Source organism: Cololabis saira, chromosome 14 (assembly GCF_033807715.1).
Source record: "Cololabis saira isolate AMF1-May2022 chromosome 14, fColSai1.1, whole genome shotgun sequence".
Classification (NCBI taxonomy): Eukaryota; Metazoa; Chordata; class Actinopteri; order Beloniformes; family Belonidae; genus Cololabis; species Cololabis saira.
Genome location: NC_084600.1, coordinates 44,820,280 through 44,839,143, shown reverse-complemented (window position 1 = coordinate 44,839,143; position 18,864 = coordinate 44,820,280). Strand labels below are relative to the sequence as shown.

At 44.2% G+C, this 18,864-nt stretch overlaps 1 protein-coding gene across 2 annotated transcripts; it reads right to left on the bottom strand.

Moving 5' to 3' along the window:
• Positions 1–13,150: 13,150 nt before the first annotated feature.
• LOC133459417 (tripartite motif-containing protein 16-like) lies at positions 13,151–15,424 on the bottom strand. 2 transcript variants are annotated; one of them, XM_061739313.1, is made up of 2 exons: positions 14,396–15,424; positions 13,151–13,913 (listed from the first exon to the last, which is right to left on the bottom strand). In XM_061739313.1, the coding sequence occupies exons 1-2, from the start codon at positions 15,417–15,419 to the stop codon at positions 13,252–13,254; spliced, it is 1,686 nt and encodes a 561-aa protein (XP_061595297.1). In that variant the 5' UTR covers positions 15,420–15,424; the 3' UTR covers positions 13,151–13,251. The 2 variants fall into 2 exon arrangements, with proteins under 2 accessions (XP_061595297.1, XP_061595298.1); XM_061739314.1 differs by having other exon boundaries at positions 13,151–13,940; positions 14,438–15,424.
• Positions 15,425–18,864: the final 3,440 nt, after the last annotated feature.

Genomic DNA, 18,864 nt, shown 5'->3' with positions numbered 1-18,864 from the left:
CAGCGTAGATTTAGTTCTCGGGGGTCAAACCGAAACTCAACATGGATTTAGTTCTCAATGTGGATTTAGTTCTCGGGGGTCAAACCAAAACTCAACATGGATTCAGTTCTCGGGGGTCAAACCAACTCAGACTGGAAAATAAAACTCAGAACAAGAGGGACAAACTCAGAGTCAACAAACCATAAATCCTCTTCCCTCAACTTGGTAAATACAGGTTCAGAGTCATGTTTTTCAGAGGAGATGCAATCTCCCCCGTCCTCTCTATTCTCTCTATTCTCTCCGTCCTGGTGTCGATGCAGCGGTTCAATTCCCCCTCAGGGAAATCTCCCTCATTCACTCGGGGCTCCAGCAAACAAGTAAATCAATAGAAGAATGAATAAATCAATAGATGAATGAATTGGCCTCTTCACCACAACGGGACCCAGAGGACGAATAAAAGAAAGTTTTCATCTTTCAGAAACAAACCACCGTCCCTGAAGAGAATCCCGGCTCGTCCTGCGTTAATGAAGAGACTTCTTCTTCTTCTGTGTTTGAATAAGGACGGGGGAGCGAGTCTTCATGACTTATTCATGTCCCCGGGTCGCCGGTTCGGGTCCCAGGGGGGTGATGCCCCTGGTACCACGAGGTCAAACAGAAGCTCTCAGAGTGTTCTGGCCTCTTTGGCTCCGCGGCCGAGCCTGACGGGGACCGAACATCGGTGATCTGGTAGAACAGTCTCTCTTGGAGGAGCAGCATTCAGCCACCAAAACCCCCCCAGATCTGTAGAACCTGAAACCCCCCCAGATCTGCAGCATCCGGACTCGGATACCCCACCAGATCTGTAAGCCGTCACATAAATAACAATAAAACCCCCGACCGCTCCGGCCGAACCTTCGGTGATTCTTTATTAGGAAAACCTTCATGTGAACATGAGCACTGCAGCTAACGCTGGGGGAGAACTGTAGTCAAGACCGGCTAAACAGAGACCAGAACAGACCAGGACCAGAGAGTATCAAGACTAGAGAGTATCAAGACCAAGACTAGAGAGTATCAAGACTAGAGAGTATCAAGACTAGAGAGTATCAAGACCAGAGAGTATCAAGACCAAGACTAGAGAGTATCAAGACTAGAGAGTATCAAGACTAGAGAGTATCAAGACTAGAGAGTATCAAGACCAGAGAGTATCAAGACTAGAGAGTATCAAGACCAAGACTAGAGAGTATCAAGACTAGAGAGTATCAAGACTAGAGAGTATCAAGACTAGAGAGTATCAAGACCAGAGAGTATCAAGACTAGAGAGTATCAAGACTAGAGAGTATCAAGACCAAAACTAGAGAGTATCAAGACCAAAACTAGAGAGTATCAAGACCAAGACTAGAGAGTATCAAGACCAGAGAGTATCAAGACCAAGACTAGAGAGTATCAAGACTAGAGAGTATCAAGACTAGAGAGTATCAAGACCAGAGAGTATCAAGACTAGAGAGTATCAAGACTAGAGAGTATCAAGACTAGAGAGTATCAAGACCAAAACTAGAGAGTATCAAGACCAAGACTAGAGAGTATAAAGACCAAGACTAGAGAGTATCAAGACCAAAACTAGAGAGTATCAAGACCAAGACTAGAGAGTATCAAGACTAGAGAGTATCAAGACCAAAACTAGAGAGTATCAAGACCAAAACTAGAGAGTATCAAGACTAGAGAGTATCAAGACCAAGACTAGAGAGTATCAAGACTAGAGAGTATCAAGACTAGAGAGTATCAAGACTAGAGAGTATCAAGACTAGAGAGTATCAAGACTAGAGAGTATCAAGACCAAGACTAGAGAGTATCAAGACTAGAGAGTATCAAGACTAGAGAGTATCAAGACCAGAGAGTATCAAGACTAGAGAGTATCAAGACTAGAGAGTATCAAGACTAGAGAGTATCAAGACCAAAACTAGAGAGTATCAAGACCAAGACTAGAGAGAATCAAGACCAAAACTAGAGAGTATCAAGACCAAGACTAGAGAGTATCAAGACTAGAGAGTATCAAGACCAAAACTAGAGAGTATCAAGACCAAAACTAGAGAGTATCAAGACTAGAGAGTATCAAGACCAAGACTAGAGAGTATCAAGACTAGAGAGTATCAAGACTAGAGAGTATCAAGACCAAGACTAGAGAATATCAAGACCAAGACTAGAGAGTATCAAGACCAAAACTAGAGAGTATCAAGACCAAGACTAGAGAGTATCAAGACCAAGACTAGAGAGTATCAAGACCAAGACTAGAGAGTATCAAGACTAGAGAGTATCAAGACTAGAGAGTATCAAGACCAAAACTAGAGAGTATCAAGACCAAGACTAGAGAGTATCAAGACCAAGACTAGAGAGTATCAAGACCAAGACTAGAGAGTATCAAGACCAAAACTAGAGAGTATCAAGACCAAGACTAGAGAGTATCAAGACCAAAACCAAGACCAGAGACTGTTGAGACCGAGACATGACCAAGACCACTAAAACTGGTCTTGAGATCCAGACAGGTGTGGAGAACTCCGAGTCCAGCCTGGGAATCGCGCCCGCTGCAGAGTGTGACAATGCAAACCATGCAGGGGTTGTTAGCGTTAGCATGCTGGAAACACATTAGCAGACGTTGTAATTCACAGAGCAGGACGTCCCTCGGACCCTGGACCCGTAGACCTGCTAACCCGCTAACCTGTTAACCCGCTAACCCGCTAACCCGGGTCCTGGTCCAGCGTTTCCTTCCCTCCCAGGATCCGACTCTGCGGGTTTCGTGCAGCAACCCTTCATTTCCCCCCACAGATGTTAGCAGAGACAGATGTTAGCCTGTTAGCCGACGCTGCAGCCGAAGACGCAGCGACAGTGATTAACGGCGTCTCAGACGAGACAAACATCAATCACTCAGACAAACATGAATCACTCTGAAAACCCTCCACTCCGAGCTTTCATCGTCTTTACGACCAGAACTTCACAGCAAAAAGGGAAGATTTACACTCTATTCTCGTCAAATTATAATCCTCTCAGCGCGTTAATGAAAGGACGAGAAATCACGTCTTTGTCCAAGACGACATTCTTTCTCCGTCCACATTTACCAAAGTCTCTGCAATTAGAAACAAACACAGACAAACATCCAGGAAACGAGTGGAAAAACAGAACAATAGATAGATAGATAGATAGATAGATAGATAGATAGATAGATAGATAGATAGATAGATAGATAGATAGATAGATAGATAGATAGATAGATAGATAGATAGATAGATAGATAGATAGATAGATAGATAGATAGATAGATAGATAGATAGATAGATAGATAGATAGACAGCAATGGTATAAACATATACTTGAATAACTATATACAGTAAGAGTAGATATGCTCTGTACACTGGTTCATATATTTACCTCCAATTATATACATAAAAATTACTATAAATCTATATATCGACAGTTCTACATATAACTATAAATCAATATATATTAATAGAGATATAGATACAAAGAGACTGGAGTTTAAAGTGACTTGAGGATCTTTATTTAGCTTCCACTCTAAAGTGAAAGCAGATGCGACTCTGGTCTAGAATAGTTTCCACTTGAATGTTGGACCAGAGTTTCTGAGCTGATTCCAGCTTTTCTCTGACCCGAGTTCAGGCCAGCGAGAATCACAGAGAGAACTGGACACAAACCCGACCTGAGCCACACAAGTGTGGAGGTAAACGTGAGGGAATTTCCTCGAGGTCGCGAGGCAACTTTATTTGTGTAGCACAATTCAACACAAGGTAATTCACAGTGACACAATTAAACAAAAGCTGCAAGCAGCGAAGAACGGGACCTCAAACGTATATATTTTATACATATAGATATTATCTCGTGGCCACGAATTATTAATGCGTGGCCACACATTCTTTTTTTTCAAAATAATGCGTGGCCACGAGATAATTAGCCTAATGCGTGGCCACAAGATATTAACCCGTGGCCATGAGTTATTAACTTGTGGCCACGAGTTAATAATGCGTGGCCACGCATTATTTAATTTTTTTCAAAACAATGCGTGGCCACGAGATAATTAATGCATGGCCACGAGAAATTAACTCGTGGCCACAAGATATTAACCCGTGGCTACGAGTTATTAACTTGTGGCCACCAGTTCTTAACTTGTGGCCACGAGTTTTTAATGCGTGGCCACGGGTTATTAATGCGTGGCCACGGGTTATTAATGCGTGGCCACGAGATATTAACTCGGGGCTACGAGTTATTAACTTGTGGCCACGAGTTCTTAATGCGTGGCCACGAGATATTAACTTGTGGCCACAAGTTGTTAATGCGTGGCCACGAGTTATTAATGCGTGCCCACGCATTATTTAGATTTTTTCAAAATAATGCATGGCCATGAGATATTAACTCGTGGCCACGAGTTATTAACTTGTGGCCACGAGATATTACTTGTGGCCACGAGATATTAACACGTGGCCACAAGATAATTAATGCGTGGCTACGCATTATCTAATTTATTTCAAAATAATGCGTGGCCACGAGATAATTAATGCGTGGCCACGCATTATTTTGATTTTTTCAAAATAATGCATGGCCACGAGATATTAACTTGTGGCCACGAGATATTAACTTGTGGCAACGAGATATTACTTGTGGCCACGAGATATTAACGCGCGGCCACAAGATAAATAATGCGTGGCTGCGCATTATTTTATTTTTTTCAAATGTCACCAAAGGGGCTCCATAGTTTGCCATGTTTTCTGCTTATGTCTGCTTTTCTGGGACAATATGGCCGAACCAGAACAATATTTCTGCCTCGGCCACTGACGTGCACGTGAGGGAGTTTCCTCCAGCGATCGTAACGTCCCAGAGATCTGGTTCCTGGGGGGTGGAGACTCCAGAGTTCCTGGGGGGTGGAGACTCCAGAGTTCCTGGGGGGTGGAGACTCCAGACCCTCCAGAGTTCCTGGGAGGTCGAGACTCCAGACCCTCCAGAGTTCCTGGGGGGTGGAGACTCCAGAGTTCCTGGGGGGCCCAGACTCCAGACCCTCCAGAGTTCCTGGGAGGTCGAGACTCCAGACCCTCCAGAGTTCCTGGGGGGTGGAGACTCCAGACCCTCCAGAGTTCCTGGGGGGTGGAGACTCCAGACCCTCCAGAGTTCCTGGGGGGTCAGACCCTCCACGTCGACCACATGCAGATTCAAAGCAGCGGTAAACAAACCTGAGAGAGTCCAGACGTTGGAGGTCAGCTCACGCGTCGCCATCGACGCTGACGACACCGCGACGGTTTGTTTGCAACATTCACATCTGCCCTGGGACAGAAAGCAGCTCCGAGCCTGCTGTTTGTTTTTTATACGAATACACAACGTGGAGATTGGAGCACGAGCGTCGGCCGTGTGAAGTTCAGCTCTCCAGAATCTCAAAACAACGTGTGTCAAACGGCCGCGTCCTCGAACTGACAGGGAGACGAAGGAACGGCCGCCGGTCCGGCAGGATTAAGGGGTTTCTGTCTAAACAAGACACGGAAAAACTGATTCATGCGTTCATTTTCAGTACGTTGGATTATTGCAATGCAATAAATCAGGCCTAAAAACATTACTGGTTAACTAAATACTGCCCTTACTGCCTAACAACTGCTGCTTTTTATTATTTTACCTCTTTTCTCATCATTTCATTTCATTAGCCCTAATGTTCCTTCTTCTGACAAAATTAGGGTCTTTTTCCCCCTAAACGTGCCCCAAAAGTCACCAAATTTTTCACCAAGCCAGGCCTGGTGATAAATGTGATATTTAATGGTTTGCATTAATGGGCGTGGCCTAACGGCTCAACAGCGCCCCCTAGAAAACTTTGTGCCTCAAGCCCCACAATACGGTTTGACGTACATGCACGAAAATCGCTACACACCTGTATCATGTCACAACTTAAAGAAAAGTCTCTTGGCGCCATGGCCCAAACCCAACAGGAAGTCGGCCATTTTGAATTAATCGTGTCATTTTGGCGCAATTTACGCCATTCCTTCGGCAGTTAATAACCGTAACGTGCACCCAGGGGGGGTTATACATCAAAATGTGCGTCTCCATCCTGCGACGATGGGTATTACTTTTCTCTTTCAAAAGCGTTACCGAAAGCGCGCCTACCCTTCATCTGATTGGTCCATATTTGAATGTCCAGTTCTGAAGAATCTACATTAGTCATACAAACTTCCACTGCAGCCTGAACGTGCACAAGGGTGGAGGACCATTCATCGCTGCTTGCAGCTTTCATTTTATTTGTTATTTACTGTTTAATTGCATCTTGCCGCTTTTAATGTAAAGCACTTTGAATTACCTTGTGTTGAATTGTTCTATACAGATAAACCTGCCTTTCCTAGAGGAGATGACGACGTCTCCGACCTTCGTTTCCTGCTGTTTCCAAACCATAAAAAGCTACAACAAAGCAGCTTTTACTGCCGACTGTAAATAAATATGAACCCGGTGACTCGCGGCTCCAAACACGCGTGAGTAATGTCCAGCTTAAACAATTTGAAACACATTCGCAAGCGCGTCCGGAAAAGTTCTCACACTTGAGGTTTTCCACATTTGATGCTGCAGAAACATTCATGGAAACATTCATGGAAACATTCATGGATTCATGGGATCTTCCCTGGAGTAAAAACCCTGACAACAATCCTCCACATGGCCGAACAAAAACAGATCCTGGACGTGACCGAAACTGACGTTTTCCACGTTTATAAGCGTTTAAACTTCTTCTCTGACGATTGTAACGGATCTGAATCCCCCCGAGTCCTGGAGATGTTTCTGCTCAGCTGGAAACTTTCAGAGACTCTGATGGACGAGGACAAGGTTGTCGGTTTAAAACCGATGGGAAGAAAAAGGTCAGATCACGACACCTTAGTGGCTAAAGAACAACATCAGCCTGAATTCAGAGTAAACTAATAATAATAATAATAATAATACCTTTATTTATAAAGGCATCATCAGTTGCTGCATCGGCAGGACTTGGAGTGCAGTCTCCCGACGGCTCTGGTTGAACGGCCCGTCAAACCATCTCTGATCGCGCTGTTTTCTTTACCGAGATCACAATAAAAGCAGAGCAGTGATATCCTCTCCATCCTGTTTATTAGGGCCCGAGCACCTTCAGTGCGAAGGCCCTATTGTATCTGTAGGAATTTTTCTTTTTTCTTTCTTTTTTCTTCTGACGAAAGGAGGGCCTTTTTGCCCCCCTAAACGTGCCCAAAAAGTCACCAAATTTTGCATGCAAGTCAGGCCTGGCGAAAAATGTGATATTTAATGGTTTGCAATAATGGGCGTGGCCTAACGGCTCAACAGCGCCCCCTAGAAAACTTTGTGCCTCAAGCCCCACAATACGGTTTGACGTACATGCACAAAAATCGCTACACACCTGTATCATGTCACAACTTAAAGAAAAGTCTCTTGGCGACATGGCCGAAACCCAACAGGAAGTCGGCCATTTTGAATTAATCGTGTCACTTTGGCGCAATTTATGCCATTTCTTCGGCAGTTAATACGACCCAAACCGTAACGTGCACCCAGGTGTGTTATACATCAAAACGTGCGTCTCCATCCTGCGACAACACGCATTACTTTTCTCTTTCAAAAGCGTTACCGTGGCGACGCTAGACGCCAAAAAGCGCGCCCACCCTTCATCTGGTTGGTTCAGACAGAAAAAACTTTGCGCCTCAAGCCCCACAATACGGTTTGACGTACATGAACGAAAATCGCTACACACCTGTATCATGTCACAACTTAAAGAAAAGTCTCTTGGCGCCATGGCCGAAATCCAACAGGAAGTCGGCCATTTTGAATTAATTGTGTAATTTTGGTGCAATTCATGCCATTCTTTCGGCAATTAATACGGCCCGAACCATAACGTGCACCCAGATGTGTTATACATCAAAATGTGCGTCTTCATCTTGCGACTACGCGCATTACTTTTCTCTTTCAAAAGTGTTACCGTGGCGACGCTAGACGCCAAAAAGCGTGCCCCCCTTCATCTGATTGGTCCATATTTGATAGTTCTCCAAAAGTCACCAAATTTTGCACGCAAGCCAGGCCTGGTGATAAATTTGATATTTCATGGTTTGCATTAATGGGCGTGGCCTAACGGCTCAACAGCGCCCCCTAGAATAATTTTCTCTGCCATAACTTTTGAAAGGTTTGACATAAAGAGTCGTGGGTGGTATCATCGGACTCGGTATTGAGTCCTTGACCATAATTGGTGAAAATTAGCCCCGCCCCTTCTTCGGATTGGTTGTCCCGATTTTCTGCTATAACTTTTGAATGGTTTGACATATAGAGTCGTGGGTGGTGTCATCAGATTCTGTATGGAGTCCTTGACCTTCATTGGCCTGAATTAGCCCCGCCCCTTCTTCTGATTGGTTGTCCCTTTTTTCTGCTATAACTTTTGAATGGTTTGACATAGGAAGTCGTGGGTGGTGTCATTTCTGATATGCTTATGGGGGGCGGTGGCCACGAGTGCGAGGGCCCGTTCCTCGCTGCTTGCAGCTTTAATTTATCTTTTATCTCCTGTTGCTGTTTATTTATCTTTACTCCACCAACTCGAAATATTAATCACTTTTCTAAGCGAACGGTGCTAACGCAGTTGAAACAGCAGGTGTATCCGCCCTTTTAATCTGATTGGTTTACGAGTAAATCGTCCCCCACGTGGGTGCGCTCTTATGATTGGCTGAAACAAATGAAGACATCTGATTGGTTGCAGATCCTTCTGTGTTAAAAAAAAAACGTATTTGTGGATCGAGTCGCGTCAGGAGAGTCTCAAAAGTCACACGCAAATCCAGCGCAGCTCACAGACAAAAAAACGTTTGTAAATCAGGTTATATTTGTGTGTGCATCAAAAATACATTTGTGTATCTTGTCCTACGCACGTGTGAATTGTTCTGTGCACGTGTGAAACGGTGTGTGTATTTGCAAATCGGTCTGTGCATTTGTAAAACTTGTCCTGTGCATTTGTCAATTATGAGACTGTTCTAGCTCCATAAAACTGAGGGTGCGCCTTTCCACACGGCGCCCGTATGGTCGCGAAAATATGGTATTTATATATGAAATGTCAGATAGGTAATTTTTTGACGACACCCCGGTTGAGAAAGGCTGATGTAAGTCAAGAGACATTCATATTGATTTTCACACTTTTTTTTAACATGACCCCAGCGCAACTCACTCGCACAAATGCGAGTGGATACATATTTCTCTTCGCACCGGATTATTTTTATTTGCAAATGCGATGAAAACTGTCGCACTGTACAGCCCTGCACTGTTACCTTGTCCAAGTAAATTAGCGTTAGCCAAACATTTAGCTATGAATCTTACCTGTCCAGGAGAAAATCAGCAACGTTGGCGTCTGTCTTCAAATTCTTCTCCGCTTTCAGCCGTCTCCATCTATCAAAAGCATCTCTTATACAAATCCTTGTTTTATTTCGGACCTTGTCACGACGTAACTCGGATTCATAACGAGGTCTTTTAGGTTTTGGAAAGCTAGACATTTTTTCATCCAACACGTTCGTAGCAGCTGCTGCGATAATTAGAGCCGAGCTGGCAACCCGGATGCCAAAACATTACTGACTTGGTGATTGGGAGATAGGTGGAGGGTGGAGCTTCAGAAACAATACTGACTTGGTGATTGGGAGATAGGTGGAGGGTGGAGCTTCAGAAACAATACTGACTTGGTGATTGGGAGATAGGTGGAGGGTGGAGCTTCAGAAACAATACTGACTTGGTGATTGGGAGATAGGTGGAGGGTGGAGCTTCAGAAACAATACTGACTTGGTGATTGGGAGATAGGTGGAGGGTGGAGCTTCAGAAACAATACTGACTTGGTGATTGGGAGATAGGTGGAGGGTGGAGCTTCAGAAACAATACTGACTTGGTGATTGGGAGATAGGTGGAGGGTGGAGCTTCAGAAACAATACTGACTTGGTGATTGGGAGATAGGTGGAGGGTGGAGCTTCAGAAACAATACTGACTTGGTGATTGGGAGATAGGTGGAGGGTGGAGCTTCAGAAACAATACTGACTTTGTGATTGGGAGATAGGTGGTGGGTGGAGCTTCAGAAACAATACTGACTTGGTGATTGGGAGATAGGTGGAGGGTGGAGCTTCAGAAACAATACTGACTTGGTGATTGGGAGATAGGTGGAGGGTGGAGCTTCAGAAACAATACTGACTTGGTGATTGGGAGATAGGTGGAGGGTGGAGCTTCAGAAACAATACTGACTTGGTGATTGGGAGATAGGTGGAGGGTGGAGCTTCAGAAACAATACTGACTTGGTGATTGGGAGATAGGTGGAGGGTGGAGCTTCAAGATAAACATCAGGTGAGGGCTGCAACTCCTCTTTTTAAACTGGAATATCCTGGCTTGAGTGTTGTTGTCAGTGACATAAGTATTTGAAATGAACATGATTTTTAAATGTCTGTTGACATTTCTATTTACCTTTTATTTTATTTGTGAAACTAACATGTAAATGTTTCAATGTATTCTGTCCGAAATAAACCATTCATTCATTCATTCATATCGGGGTCATTTTATGATTCGTTTTATTATTGCTCTTACATACAGCTCCTTTAAAACAAGAGTTATTTCCAGAAAAATAACTTGTTATTTTACAATTTTCCACCTGTTTCAAGTAAATTTTCACTTGAAATAAGTAGAAAAATCTGCCAGTGGAACAAGATTTATTTTCTCATTACAAGCAAAAAAATCTTGTTCCACTGGCAGATTTTTCTACTTAATTCAAGTGAAAATCTACTTGAAACAGGTGAAAATTGTTGTTTTTTCCAGTGATGAGTCTTGTTTTAAGTGTAATGAGATTTTCTTTGACTATAAATGAGACATTTTAACTAGAAATAAGACAAATATTCTTGTTAAGATTTTGAGTTTTTGATGATGATGATGAAGTAGTTTATTTGGTCGATCAGTTTCCATTGATAAATACATTGCATTTAATTTCCTTTTTTTGCAGTGAGACAAAGTTTCGCCCCCCCCGAGATCTCAGGCGTCCCCAGGGACAGAGACGGACAGAGACGTTTGCAGATTGGGACTGCACGTCCTCTGTCTTCTGTCCTCGCCAGTATTTAACCTGAACCGATGTCTCTGTACTTGTTAATATCCAGCAGACTTAGCCGAGTCTCTGAGGGTCAGTTTGGACATGACAGCGGAGCTGCCGGGGTCGGAGTTGAAATGTGTGTTTTGAATGAGAGGAATTCTTGTAATTCTCCGTAACTCCTCATATCTCATAACTCTCCTGCAAGACTTCTCTACAACACAACAAAAAAGAAGAACTCAATGTTTTTCTTTTAGAAAATCAGAAGCTTTATTTCTCACAAAATATTCAGATTGTTACACATGAAACATGGTCAACAGATTTGGACATCAGCAACATGTGATGTGCAGATCTAGTCTGGTCCTGCAGCTGCAGCGACGACTACCGGCCCCAACACTCTCACACCAACTAGAGGCTTCACTCAACCGTTTGCTGCGTTGCTGCTGTCACTAACGTCTCTGGAATCATTTACTTTGTTCTCATGGCTGGAATATATGTTCATCTTTAGAAAACAGGAACCTTTGGTTTGCTAATGAAGGAGGAAACGATGCAGAGATGAAGGTGTAGGTGCCATATGTTAAATATTAATGTTTCTGTTGGCATCAGCTGTTAGTTTGACACCTGTCACTCATGTCACGGGGGGTGTGGTCAAGGCGTAGTAATCTGGGTCATTGAATGAATGGGTGAATATTCACCTGTTCACCCCGGCGGCTGCATGGAGAGGGGGTGAGTAGGGAGAGTGTATTTTTTGTTGACCGCATGAATACCTCTTGATTACCGTGTGAATATACGGACAGAGAGTGAACATCTTGCCTTGCTTTTGGCTGTTTGTCCAGCGTTGGAGGAGAATAAATGCGGACACGCTTTAACAACACGGAAATGGCTTGTCGTTTATGCAGCGGGTCAGCAGTACCATGCTCCCTCACTTCACTCTCAGTGATTCCTTTCTTTGGTTTGGAGTCACTACAGAAGGTCTGGTGGAGTTCATCACAATCACTATCACAATCACAATCACAACCAGAATCACAATCACTATCACTATCGCTATCACTATCACCATCACCATCAATATCACTATCAGAATCACTATCAATATCACTATCACTATCACCATCACCATCACCATCACCATCACAACCAGAATCACAATCACTATCAATAGCACTATCACCATCACCATCACCATCACAACCAGAATCACAATCACTATCAATAGCACTATCACCATCACCATCACCATCACCATCAATATCACTATCACTATCACTATCACTATCACCATCACCATCACCATCACAACCAGAATCACAATCACAATCACTATCACTATCACTATCGCACAATCGCAATCGCTATCGCAATCGCTATCGCAATCGCAATCGCTATCGCTATCGCTATCAATATCACTATCGCAATCGCTATCGCAATGGCTATCGCTATCGTTATCGCAATGGCTATCGCTAACGCAATCACTATCACTATCGCAATCGCTATCGCTAATGCTATCGCAATCGCTAACGCAATCGCTATCACTATCGCAATCACTATCACTATCGCACAATCGCAATCGCTATCGCTATCGCAATCGCAATTGCAATCGCTATCACTATCACTATCGCTATCGCAATCGCTATCGCAATCGCAATCGCAATCGCAATCGCAATCGCAATCGCAATCGCAATCGCTATCACTATCGCAATCACTATCACTATCGCACAATCGCAATCGCTATCGCTATCGCAATCGCAATCGCTATCGCAATCGCAATCGCTATCACTATCACTATCGCTATCGCAATCGCTATCGCAATCGCAATCGCAATCGCTATCGCAATCGCTATCGCTATCGCAATCGCAATCGCAATCGCTATCGCTATCACTATCGAAATCGCTATCGCAATCGCTATCGCAATCGCTATCACTATCGCTATCGCTATCGCTATCGCAATCGCTATCACTATCGCAATCACTATGACTATCGCTATCGCAATCACTATCACTATCACTATCACTATCGCACAATCGCAATTGCTATCGCAATCACAATCGAAAACTACAAACTACAAAAGAACAACTTCCACCTACAAAAGAGGAAATAACAACAATCAATCTTATAGAACAAAAACGTCCCTCCATCCGTCAGAATTTGAGACGATCGTCTCTGAGAAGAAAAGAAAATCAATAAAAACATGAAGAGGAAACGCGTTTATCTTATTTGAGTTTACAGAACTCAGCTGAGTCTCCAGGAACGTTGTAAATCCAGACTCCAGCGTGGAGCGGCTGAGTGAAGGAGGTCTGGACTCTGTGGAGGAGGGTCATGGTTCCAGAGACGCTGTAGAAGGACAGAACTCCTGCTCTGTGATCCAGGTAAACTCCTATTCTGGAGGTCTCAGGACCTGAGATAGAGGTTCTGATGCTGTTGTAAATGAATACATAACTGCCTGAGGAACAAACTAGTGACCAAGATTTATCATTATATCCAAATGCACTTCCCCCTGATCTGCGGATACTCTTGTATGAAACTGCTACCTCAATATCACGCGCTGCTGTCGTTTCCACCTCCCAGTAACGACGTCCAGTCAGACTCTCTCTACTCAGGACCTGAGGATAACTGAATCTGTCTGGATGATCAGAATAAGACTGAGGTTGGTTCATCCGAGTCGCCTTTCTGTTCTCCTCTGACAGTAACAGATATGGGCTTACTGTGTTTGGATCCAGAGTGATTTCACATGAATATTTCAGGAATCCAGCTCTGCTCGTTGGTTCTGGTTGTGGTTGTGACAGTAAAACATCCACCTCAGTGACGGCCAGTGAGACGTTTGTCCACGTGTCTCTCAGGATGTCCTGTAGTCGACCTCTGACCTCTGATACGGCTGCTGCCACGTCCTGAAAGTACCTGTTGAGGCCAAAGTTCATCTTGGTTAGTCTAAATACACTTTATTTACTTCATCCGCCTTGTTCAGGCCTTGTCTCCGCGCCCCTCCTTTCTTATGTGCTTGGTGCAAAATTTGGTGATAGGAACTATCAAATATGGACCAATCAGATGAAGGGAGGGCACGCTTTTTGTCGTCTATCGTCGCCACGGTAACACTGAGACTGAGAAAGGTAATGTGCATTGTCACAGGATCGCAACCAAGTCTCACATAAAAACGTACCCTGCCTATGTTGGTCAAAAGAGCAAAAACGTAGAGAAACGTTACAATAATAGCTCTTGAATTGTTACATTTTTTCTGCCTATTAGTTTTGCGTCCAAGTCACGTGACTTTCAAGATTATGCCCGTGACACCAAAAAACACCAGAACGAGTGCCCCGACGTGCATGTCGAAGTAAACGGTTAAATATGTTGTAAATATACAGTACCTGAGAGGACGGATACTGATGCTGGAGGAGTGTGTGAGAGGACGGATGCTGATGCTGGAGGAGTGTGTGGACTGACTGAGTGGTGACAGTGAGGGGAAGCTCTGGAGGAACTGGTTGTGGTCCTCGGTGTCTGAGAGCTGCTTCATCTCAGCGTCTCTCCTCTTCAGGTCACTGATCTCCTGCTGCAGCTTCTCCTCCAGCTCTCTGACTCTCCTCACTTCAGTTTCCTGCTGGGATCTGATCTGCTGCTTCACCTCAGAGCTTCTCTTCTGGAGGAGAGAGATCAGCTCAGTGAAGATCTCCTCACTGTCCTCCACGGTATTATCAGCAGACTGATTGATGGCCTCCACCTCCTGCTGAAGCAGCTTCACATCTTTCTCTCTGTCCTGGATCTGCTGCTGGATTTGTTGTCGTCTCACCTCCATCTCTCTCTGCCTCTCAGTCCTTTCTGCTGCAGCTGTGACCGTGTCGTGGCCTTTATGTTCATCCACAGAGCAGAGATAACAGATACACTTCTGATCAGTACGACAGAACATCTTCCTCACCTCAGCGTGACGGGGGCAGATGTTGTCCTGCAGGTTCTCGGAGGGATCCACCAGCTGGTGTTTCTTTAGTGGAGCCGCATCACGGTGAGGTTGAAGGTGTTTCTGGCAGTAAGAGGCCAGACAGACCAAACAGGACTTGACAGCTTTCAGTTTCCTCCCAGAGCAGACATCACAGGCCACGTCTTCAGGTCCAGCATAGCAGTGATCAGCAGGAGCAGCTTGGAGTCCAGTCTTCTTCAGTTCCTCCATTAAATCAGCTAACATGGTGTTTTTCAGCAGCTCAGGCCTCGGAATAAACGTGTGTTGACACTGAGGACAGCTGGGGAGTTTCTTCTCTCCTTCATCCCAGAAGTCCTTAATGCACTTCATACAGTAACTGTGTCCACAGGGAATAGCCACCGGATCCTTCAAAAGATCCAAACAGATGGAACAAGAGAATTTAACTGGGTCGAGCTGGTTTTCCTGCTGCGCCATCGTCCTCTTCGTAGCAACTGTCAGACAGTTTAACCTTCCCCTGAACAAAAACTCTGAGGAATGAAGGATTGCTACACTCAGGGGCGGGGCTGAACAAGATAAGGTCAGATATCTCGCCACCTGGCTGCACCACGTGACTGATTCAGCCGTTAAACCCTCAGGCTCCGTTCAAAGTTCAAGTTCAAGTTTATCTATATAGCACTTTTAAAACAACAACAGCCGACCAAAGTGCTGGACAAGTGAAGAAAAATAAAAACAAAACAGGACAATGTAAAACATAAAACAGATAAATTAAATACAACACTCATGGCGAGTTAAAAGCTAGAGAGTAAAAATGAGTTTTAAGATGATATTTAAAAACAGCCATAGAAGGAGCCGGGCGTAGGTGCAGCGGCAGCTCGGTCCAGAGTTCGGGGCCAGTTACTGGCTCGGTCTCCCTGCTCTTAAACCATGGGGGGGGGGGGGGGGCTGTTAGAGCTGGTCAGCTGACCTAAGAGCCCGAGAAGCTCTATGGACCGTTAAAAGACCTCAGATATAAGAAGGTGCAAGACCATGTAAAGTTTTAAGAACAAGTCAAATCATTTTATGATGGATCCTATAACAGACGAGAAGCGAATGAATAGCTGCGAGCTACAGGTGTAATATGGTCCCGCGTTAGCGTTCTGGTGAGGAGGCGGCTGCAGACGGGACGGAGGGGACCAGCTAACGCCTGCAGGGCTTTGCAGTAGTCTTGGTGGGATGACACAAAAGCATGTGTAATTTTCTCCAAGTTTGTGAAAGGTAAAAAGGGTTTAAACTCGGACAAAAGCCTCAACTGGAAGAAACTACATTTTACTAACATTAATTTGTTTCTCCATTTTAAAAGTTAGTGTCCAAAACTACACCAAGGTTTTTGGCAGTATTTCTGACATGGCTCTAGGAGTCCTGGATCTACGTATGAGTCACAGGCAGCACTGGGACCTAAAACTAGGACCTCCGTTTTATTTTCATTAAAGTTTAAAAAGTGTAAAGCCATCCAGGCTTTGATGTCCTCAAGACAGTCTAGTAAACTTTTCAAATGTGTGTTTGAAGGAGAGTTGCGGTCAGTGAGAGTTTGGACATAGTTAGAGACAGTTTGGAGACAGTTAGAGACAGTTTGGAGATAGTTAGAGACAGTTTGGAGATAGTTAGAGACAGTTTGGAGATAGTTAGAGACAGTTTGGAGATAGTTAGAGACATGTTGGAGATAGTTAGAGACAGTTTGGAGACAGTTAGAGACAGTTTGGACATAGTTAGAGACAGTTTGGAGACAGTTAGAGACAGTTTGGACATAGTTAGAGACAGTTTGGAGACAGTTAGAGACAGTTTGGACATAGTTAGGGACAGTTTGGAGACAGTTAGAGACAGTTTGGAGACAGTTAGAGACAGTTTGGAGACAGTTAGAGACATGTTGTTGTTGTTTTGTTTGTTGTCGTTGTTACAAAAGCACAATCATCGTCCACACTCCAACCTCCACCACCCTGACGTCACCAGTTTCGGTTTCTTCTGAAAACTGCATCAACAACCATCAATTTAGCGCCCAGAGCTGCACTGGACACCACGGCGGTCGAGATGAAGAGACTGAAGAAAGTAGTGACTTGTACCAACCAAGAAATAAAGGTGGTCGGAGCAGTTTCACTTGGGCACCTACCTGCATCTGCGGCAAGTCTGAAATGAGAGGAAAAGGAAAACACAACGGCACACAAGCCTTTGAAATCTGCAAGAGAGGAAACTAACGGGAACAAGCAGAGACACAAACAGCAACCAGTCCTGGGGCCTCATTTAAAATGGTCTGCGTAGTATTCAAACTAAAAGTGCACGTACACCCAAAAGCCGAAAATGGCGGGCACAAAAAAAAAATCTGGATTTATAAAACCGCGTGCACGCACACTTGCACGCAATGTTCGCTTTATAAATCCCAGTCCAGCTGGAAGGCTGCACAGCTGAATCCGCCTCATATCCCGCCCTCAACACGCCCACTTTTTACCTTAAATGGTACGTCTTTGCATATCAATGAGCCTGCTGAGCATGCGCAGTGGCTTCCTGCAGCCTGTTTGGCGTCAGAATGAATGAGATGTGTCCAGCCACCGTGAGACTGACTTTCACGGAGACTGAGATCTAGTTGTTGTGGATGAGGTGGAGGCCAGGAAAACCAAAAATCATGTTTTTGTCCCCCCCACTTTTTACAGTTTAAAAACTATTGGTAGGCTCAGCCTGTAATTGCAAACCATCCAGACACCCTGTGCGAAGACGGGACGGCTGTGCTTCACACACAGAGGACACGGTCAGCGCTATTATATTATAAATCTGATATGTGATGATATTATTGAGAGTATGACATGAATCTGGCTTCATTTCACAACCTCACAGCCTGCGTCGCCAGTCCCCGTGTCTTAAGTAAATTCTTACGGGAGGGTCAGGGTTGCCGTAGGGATACGCAGATTTTTCGGTTAGTTTTTTCTTTTTACATCCCAGCCTTTGCGTAGAAGGTGCTTGCGCATCTTTCAGGCCCTTTTTGTGCGCAAGCAAGCTTTATAGATGAGGCCCCTGGTCTCTAAAACTGAATCAGGACTAGGCTACTGCGATTATTTGTCTTGGGGGTTTGCTGCTACCGCTGTTGATAAAATAGTCAAGAAAGATGAAGGCAGCAATCGTACAGATATAAGCTCATCTCTGGGTTTATGTGGCATTATTAAGTCTCCCAGAATAACCTACAGGTTAATGATTAATAAAAATGACGTGAATCATAAATCGTGTTTGATTTGTGTTTACGTCTCTCAGAACAACCAGCCGACGGGTTAATGATTCAGGAAAATGACGTGTCATAAATTATGTTTATTTCCGTCAGCGAGAGACACGATTACTGAAAACAAAGTAAGAAGCTCTGAATCAGCAGCAGGAACCAAAAACAGAAAACCTATCCCACTAGTAGCACTATTGACATTAGTAGCAGTAGTAGCACAATTGGCACTAGTAGCCCTAGTGGCACTATTGGCACAACATTCACATATGAAACATCTGGTGCCTCCAGACCGGGAGTTATGGACGCCTTGTTCTAAAGACTAAAAGTTCAACCAGTTCAACCAGTTCAACCAGTTCAACCAGCCTCTACCAGTGTCTACCAGCGACCCATGTAGCATTAAAGAGTTCCAACATTCATTTGACCACAACCACTCATCGTAACCGGCAAACCTGGTGCCAACTCATCCCGGTTTAGGAAACCAAACTAGCACAAATACCGCTGACAAAATACACATTACAATGCGACAGTACACTAAATAAAAAGCTAACAATATTGACAATCTGTAGTAATGCTTATGTAACATTTACCCACCTGAAAGAATCAATAAAAACGGAAATGTGAGTCGGCTGATCGTCAGTGGCTTTTACTGGTCCCAGTGTTAATAATAATATAATAATAATATAT

What these genes read in the sequence shown, in the direction of transcription:
- LOC133459417 (XM_061739313.1), bottom strand. Translation starts at nt 15,419, where the DNA reads ATGGCGCAGCAGGAAAACCAGCTCGACCCAGTTAAATTCTCTTGTTCC. An exon ending in TATCCGTCCTCTCAGGTACT is followed by an intron (nt 13,914 to 14,395) that starts GTATATTTACAA and finishes ACGTGGCAGCAG; the next exon opens with CCGTATCAGAGGTCAGAGGT.